The following is a 7691-nucleotide window of genomic DNA, read 5'->3' as shown; positions in this document are numbered from 1 at the left end:
GGGGATCAGGTGTTACACATCTAACTGTCTCTCGTGCTGTTGCAACTGCTGCCACTACTAGTCAGCATAATTAATTGGCACTGAGATTAGTATGATGTAGTATTGTAACGGAAATCAATCAACATTATGTTTCTCACTCTCTGACGTCACCTAGTGGCCACAGGGGCTCAGTGCTCTCGGTCAATAAAGCAGTTTACTGGACCGGCGATTGATCAGCGCTCTACTTCCGCTGTATTACAGACAAAATCTTTATTATAATGATTTGTATTATTATTCGTGCTGATTCATCCCGACACCGACAGCAAGTGTTCCGGCAAGTGACAGGACATGACTTGACACAACAGGGCTAGATTGCAGATTAGTGTTCAAATATTAGTGTTGTATTTGGTAGCAGAGAGACTTTACCAGGACGATCTATAATAGTCACAATGCATGCAGCTGTGCCGGTGTCAGTGTGAAGCCGGGAGACAGGACTTCCGTGCGTCCACTCCCCCTCACAGCCCCCTGGCTTTGGACAACACCGGCGCCTTGCATCACCTCCCGAGCCCCGGCGTGTGAACCGCAACCCGGCGGCTCGTCTCTCCTCTACAGCCGCGACACGGACACTGAATCAGCAGCGCATCCGGGTCTCTCTCACAACACGTGTGGACCAGGTAAGGGACCGGGCATTGCGCGACGCAGTGGCACGCCTGTCACTTACAGTAATATAACACTGATTATAATAACAGTGGACCGACATGAACGGTGGAGACACTGTGGCGCCTGATGCATGCTCGCACAGCAGACGGACCCGCTTGAATCAGGAAGCCCGAGCCTTTCTTTATCATTACACATGCACCGGTCCATGCATTAGCAGGCTATAATAATAGTAGACCGTGTTGCAGCGCCGGTGCGAGTCAATACAGGCTGAGCGGCCGGTTTGGTGCTAACGAACCGGGTCAGCACTTAGAAATGTGGATAGTGCATCTAAAGCATGTGGGGTTTGGAGAGAGAGAGAGAGAGAGAGAGAGAGAGAGAGAGAGAGAGGAGCCGGCGAGTGCAAACACTTCCGGATTGCGTGTCGCTGGCCGCTGTGTGTTAGGATGTGCACGCCTGTGCTGTGTAACTGGTATACGATTGCAAACCTATAATTACATTATTATTAGGAGACGCTTACAAACAGAACAAGTTAAATGGTGCCTAAGCGGGGAAAACAAGTGCATTTAAATCAATATCAATCGCACGGGCCTAATAGAAGCATCCGAACGTGTTACGTCACACTGTTACACCGGATGAATGACATTGCATGTTGGGTGACGCAACTGAGCCGGTGTTGCGAGCGCAAGCTTTCCCAACCGGTTTTGTGCCCCCCACTCCCCCTCTAATCTCTCTCCTTTCAAAAATAAAACTGTGGAAGGAAAAAATACAGTGTTCACCTGCCTGAGAGTCTCTGCTAGTGGGTGCGAGTCTCTGGTTGCCATGCCCTTTGTTCTTGAGTCACAGTGTATCCGACAGTCGGACATCATCTCTCAAATATATATTGTGTGAAAGTAGCGACGCGGTGAGAGGGGCAGGGCGACCCACGGTGGGGGGGAGTGGACTGTGCCCGGCGTGATATACACCGGTGCCACACAGCTCTGCCTGTCTCTGTGCCCCCCAGGAGGGACGAGCGAAGAAGACAAACAAGTGATAGGCGCACTGTAGTGTCGAGCTTCACGATGAGACGAGTTGCCTGACCGGATCGCAGGGAGTCCACGAGTGAATGGGTTCACACGCACGGAGGGCAATAAGTAACTGCGAAGTCATTAGGGTGAGTGATGAGGCTTGCGACCCACCACCGAGGACAATTAAAACGACATTTGGATGTATTTAGCCTCTCTGTTTATGATATGGACTGGTATGGGATGAGCGCAGAGTTGTGCAAAATCAAGATGTGCAAACAAGTGTTCCGCTGCATAAACTCCAACGTGCATTTGACTGTAAAGCACTGCGCTGAGGACCGTTTTAATGATTAATCCGTTATTTGAACCCGATCCAAGTCTGCTGAAGGTGAGCACAAGACTGCACGGCCCGGTGAGCCGCAACGCCATTCGTCCGGCGCAAATAGGCGCTCCTGTGCGTCACCCCGCCGGTGCGCCTTTGCAATGAGAGGCTCCTAAAACAAGCCGTTTGGGACATTTCAGCAGTTATTCATTTAGTTTTGTGTGTGTGTGTGTGTGCGGTTTCTGCCCGTCGAGAGGATTAGCCTGTAGACTGTATCCAGAGAGAGGGAGAGCGCAGGACGCTACAGCAATGTGTCTGTCCGTCTGTCCATCCATGCGCTTAGTCTGCATGGGGAGAGCAGCCTCCACACCAGAGCCAGGCAAGCGGTGCGGCCGGAATGCACTGGCAATTATGAACCCCTGTGAGATTAGGGGGCCATGGCGCTGGGGAGGGGGGAGCAATACTGTAAGCTCTGTAAGTAGGCAACGGGAGGCCCCAGCTGGTGACAGCAATACCCCCTGACTGCCCGTGTTGTTTAGGAAATAGAGGTTTGCCCTCTATACCCAAAGCTGTGCCACAGATTGTATGTATATTCACTATACCCAGTATGTCTACTAACCTGTTAAATATAACACCGGTCTGTTTGTTTGAGGATAACACAACTTGGTGTTAAAATTACAACCAAATAATGTCTGTGTAACACTGTCATGTGTATTTATCACACAGTAATGTGTTTTTGCCACAACACTTTATGGTGTTGTAATTGGGTCAGTGTTCACACAAAGTTGAGTTATTGTTTAATTCCTTAATTGAACACATTAGTTCTACACAGTCGCTATTCCTACTATACCCACTGTAGTGCTCTGTGTGTTCCCCTGGTCTAGTCTCTCTCTCTCTCTCTCTCTCTCTGTCTCTCTCTATCGCCATGGAGCGTGTGCTTGTTGTGAAGGGGAGGCCCTGGGCTGGGCACGGGGGAGGGAGAGGGTACAGAGTTCAGGAGGGAGGTGGCACTGACAGTCACAGCTGGCATCTCCACCGCACACACAGGTGCTCAACAGCACGGCCCCGCTGTGCGGCACGGGGCAGAGGGGGTAAGGTGCAGCCGGCTGTACTCGCTGTAGTCAGTTTGCAGGCTATTTTTAGCACGGCGCGGACTAGATTGGTTCCTTTCTTTGTTGGCCGCCAAATGCCGCGGGCCTTTGAACCTGAAAACTGAAATGATATCTGCTCACGGAGCTCTTTTGTGTTTGTTTATCGCTGTGTGTCTGTGTGCGTCTTGACGGCTGCAGTGTCAACCAAACACACAAGACTTGAGACACGGGGGCGACAGGGATGTTAGGAGTGGAGTCACGCAGCACAGATGGACAGACTCTGGACATGTGCCCTTTGAGACACCGCACACTCGCACACTCACACACACTCTCTCACTGTCTCGCTCACACATATGTGTGGGGGGAGTCAGTTGTCTTGTCCCCATGCTCTTCTTCTGACTCGTCCAGACGCTGGTATTTTGGCTTCCTGTGCTTCGGGGCGATCGGGCCGCGGGTTCCAGCACGACTGAGCCGAGCCACGGACTAATCCTCCATCCTGCTGCCTCACAGCACTGCGAACATACAGGTGCTGCCCCAACACCCCCCGACCCAGAGGGGCGTTGGAGGTTGATTCTAGCAAACCTTTCAGCAAGGCAGACAGAGAGACAGTAATATAACTAAGTTTAGGGGAGGCACGTCCCCCCCAATTCTGAAACAAAACCTACACCCCTGTATAGATACAACGCACACACACAGTCAGTGTGTCAGTGTGTAAGTCGGTCAATCAGTATGTCAGTCAGTCAGTGTGTCAGTGCGTCGGTCAGTCACTCAGTGTGTAAGTCAGTCAGTGTATCAGTCAGTGTGTCACTGTGACAGTGTGTCAGTCATTCAGTAATTCAGTGTACGTGTCACTGTGTCAGTCAGTGTGTTAGTTAGTCAGTCAGTGACACTAGGTCAGGTCAGACTGCCCCAGTGAGTCCTGGATTCCTGGAGTTACTCTTTAATCCCACTCAGCGCTGGAGGCTTTGGCTGTCTGAGCGCTGTGACTGCGCATATTCACAGAAACACACACACACACTCCTGTTCACATAAACGCACACAGACTCGCTCTCTGACACATTCTTACACGCTCTCTCTCTATCTCCCCAGGGCGGCGATGTCCTCGGCGGGGGGCCGGGGGGTGCTGCGGGCCCCTGATGGCGGGTGGGGCTGGGCCGTGGTGCTGGCGCTGTTCGTGGACTCGGCGCTGGTGTTCGGCCTGGTGCGCTCCTTCGGCGTGTTCTTCGTGGAGTTTGTGCGGTACTTCGAGCGCAGCGCCAGCGCCGTGTCCTGGATCACCTCCACCGGCATCGCCATGCAGCAGCTCGCCAGTCAGTGAGGGAGGGGGGGGATGGAGGGAGGGAGAGGGAGGGAAGATAGAGAAGGAAGAAGGAAAGATAGAGGGAGTGGTAGGAAAGAGAGGGAGGGGGAGGAAAGATAGAGAGAGGGAGAGAATGGAAGGAAGATAGAGGGAGGGGAAGGGGGGTGAGAGAGGGAGAGGAGGAAGAGAGGTGGAGGAGGTGTGTGGCAGGGTGTGGCTCGGTGCTGACGGCTCTGTTCTCCCTCAGGCCCGGTCGCGACGGCGCTGTGCAATGCCTACGGGGCGCGGCCGGTGGTGATGGCGGGGGGGCTGCTGTCGGGGCTGGGGCTGGTGCTGGCATCTCTGGCCAGCAGCCTGACGCACCTGTACCTGTCGGTGGGGCTCGTTTCCGGTGAGGGGAAGATCTTGAACTTGTCATTAACTACTATTGCCCAAGAACACCGGAGGGCTTGTCTCGTATCAGCCTGATGGCATCAATCTCTCTCTCTCTCCCTCCCTCTCTGTCCAGGCATGGGCTGGGCGCTGGTGTTCACGCCCACGGTGGGCTCGGTGATGCAGTACTTCGAGCGGCGCCGGTCGCTGGCCATGGCTCTGGGCTTCACCGGCGTCGGCCTGTCGTCCTTCGGCTTCTCTCCGCTGTTCCAGCTGCTCGTGGAGAGCTACGGCTGGCGCGGTGGGCTGCTCATCCTGGGGGGCCTCAGCTTTAACATGGTGGCCTGCGGGGCGCTGATCCGGCCCGTGCCCCAGGGAGGGGGCGAGCAGGTGGGCACAAGGGCATGGCAACACACAGACACACACTGACACACGAATAGAAACAAAAAAAAATACAGTAAAAAAAAAAAAAGAAACTCTTCGACTCTTGCACAAGACGACTCTTTCCTGAGTTTCATAACCGCAGCTGCTTTGTTACGAAACACCTGGTCGGGGATCTGGGCTCTGAACACATCCAACACATAGAGGGCGTCAGAAATGAAAAACCACTAAAGCACAGTTATACAGCACTTACAGTAGAGCTGGGAGGCTCGGGGGGGACAGGTACAGACAGGAGCCCAGGGATTGCTGACCTCTCTCTCCTTCTCCCACTCTCTCCCATCTCTTTCTCCTTTCCCATCTCTCAAATTGTCTCTTTCTCCCACTTGCTTTCCTCTCTCTCGCTTTCTCCCACTCTCCCATCTCTTTCCCCTCTCCCATCTTTCCCTTCTCCCATCTCTCCCTGTCCCATCTCTTTTCCATCTCTCTCCCTCCATCTCCCATCTCTCTCCCTCCCCAGGCCTGCAGTGATTCGAACCACACCGCCGCCGCCGCCCACCTGACCTGGCGGTACCGGCTGGCGGCCCACCTGGAGCTCTCCCTGCTGTGCCAGCCGGCCTTCCTGGCCTATGCGCTGGCTGTGACGCTCTTCAACGCCGGCTACTTCGTGCCCTACGTCCACCTGGTGGCCCACTGCCGCCAGCAGGGCTTCTCCGAGTACCAGGCCGCCTTCGTCATCTCCGCCACCGGCGTCACCGACCTGCTGGGCCGCCTGGCGTCCGGCTGGCTGTCGGACCTGGGCCTGCTGCGGCTGCCCCACCTGGTGGCCTTCTGGACGGGTATGACCGGGCTCTCCATCATGGCCATGCCGCTGGGCACGTCGTACGCGGGGCTGCTGGCGCTTGGCCTGGCCTACGGGTTCTGCGCCGGCGCCATGACCCCCGTGGTGTTCTCTGTGGTGCCCGATATCGTGGGCATGCGGCGGATGTTAGGTGCGCTGGGGCTGGTGCAGATGATCGAGAGCGTGGGCGGCCTGCTGGGGGCGCCGCTGTCCGGTAAGAGGGTTGGGGGTGTGTGGGGGCGGATGTGATGTACTGTAGCCCACTGTGTAGTATAGTAGACTGTACTGCAGTAGTGTAGTGTGCTGTGCTGTAGTATAGTACTCTGTGCTGTAGTAGTGTAGTGCACTGCGCCGTACTTCTGTAGTGCGCTGTGCTGTAATATAGTACTCTGTGCTGTACTGTAGTTCACTGTGCTGTAGTAGTGTAGTGCTCTGTGCCATATGGTGCTGTGCTCCTGTGTCATGGGACCCTGTGCTCCTGTGTCATGTGACCCTGTGCTCTGTGACAGGCTGGCTCAGGGACGTCACTGGCAGCTACGTGGCGTCTCTCCTGGTGGCGGGCGGCTTCCTGCTGGCTGGCACCCTAGTGATGGGCACCCTGCCGCACTTCTGGTCCTGCGCCCGGACCCCCCGGACCCCTGGTGCCGGACCCCAGGCCAACGGAACCGCGTCACCTGAGAGGGATCCCCTCCGACTGGACCCGGACGCCCCCGTCCCCCAACACGAGCCCGACCCTGAGAGCCCAGACTGCACGCCCCCCCACCCGGCTGCCGGGCTGGAGTGCTGATGCATGGTCCCCAGCCTGGGCTCTGATTGGCCAGTGGCAGCAGCCCCGCCCCCACCTCTAGCAACCAATCAGGAGGCCTTCCACCTGGCTTCTAGTCCAAAAGAGCCAATAGGGAAGCAGCTTCGATCTGAAGACTGGGGGACAGGGACAACAGGCTTGAGAGAGAGAGAGAGAGAGAGAGACAGACGGGGGGAGGGAGTGAGAGTGAGAGAGACAGACAGACAGACAGACAGAGGGGGGAGGGAGACAGACAGACGGGGGGAGGGAGAAAGACAGACAGATGGAGAGAGGGAGAGAGGGAGACAGAGAGAGAGATACACAGATACACAGACAGGACAGATACACAGAGGGAGAAAGAGAGTGAATTTGAATTTGAGACTGAGAGTGTGCCTCTCTGAGCCCAGGGAGTCATTCCTATATCATTCCTTCATTTCCCCTCCTCTTCTCTCTCCGTTGTGCCAGTCTTCAGCACACTGATAACAGATCTGCAGCACAGAGCTGGGGAAGGAACCCAGAAACAACCCCCGAAAATAACAAGAACTACACAAACCGTCATTAATGACAACGAGCCGCACAGTCGAGGCCCACAGAAGTGACCAAACTGTGAAGAGGTGTGTGTGTGTGTGTGTGTGTGTGTGTGTGTGTCTGGGGTGCATATTGTGTGTGTGTGCGCGCATGCAGGCACTTAATTGGTTAATAGGACCACAACGACCTACAAGCACTAGAAGTGGAGTCACTGCCTTAAGTAGCCGAGTCCTTTTCCTCAAATACAGTGCGAACACAACCAGCGGACCTTGTCCCCCTGATCCTCAGCTGCCACGAGACATGACATCTTATCTCTCCTGCCGGGGATGTTTTTGTAAGCCTATTTATACTGTTCCATAAAGAAAATAAACTTCCACGGTCTCCCTGGCCCATCCTTTCAGCAGCGCCTCCCTTCACACACAAAAACACACACAC

At 55.1% G+C, this 7691-nt stretch overlaps 1 protein-coding gene across 2 annotated transcripts; it reads left to right on the top strand.

Annotated features, from left to right (window-relative positions):
* The first annotated feature begins 14 nt into the window (after positions 1–14).
* Positions 15–7630, top strand: slc16a13 (solute carrier family 16 member 13). Of its 2 annotated transcripts, none has more exons than XM_066722477.1 (6): positions 15–653; positions 4143–4363; positions 4601–4744; positions 4862–5115; positions 5624–6158; positions 6454–7630. In XM_066722477.1, exons 2-6 carry the CDS (start codon positions 4150–4152, stop codon positions 6729–6731), a joined length of 1425 nt encoding a protein of 474 aa, XP_066578574.1. In that variant the 5' UTR covers positions 15–653; positions 4143–4149; the 3' UTR covers positions 6732–7630. The 2 variants fall into 2 exon arrangements, with proteins under 2 accessions (XP_066578574.1, XP_066578575.1); XM_066722478.1 differs by lacking the exon at positions 15–653 and adding an exon at positions 1368–1789.
* Positions 7631–7691: the final 61 nt, after the last annotated feature.

This window comes from Amia ocellicauda, chromosome 14 (assembly GCF_036373705.1).
Source record: "Amia ocellicauda isolate fAmiCal2 chromosome 14, fAmiCal2.hap1, whole genome shotgun sequence".
Classification (NCBI taxonomy): domain Eukaryota; kingdom Metazoa; phylum Chordata; class Actinopteri; order Amiiformes; family Amiidae; genus Amia; species Amia ocellicauda.
This window is presented reverse-complemented; position numbering and strand designations above follow the sequence as displayed.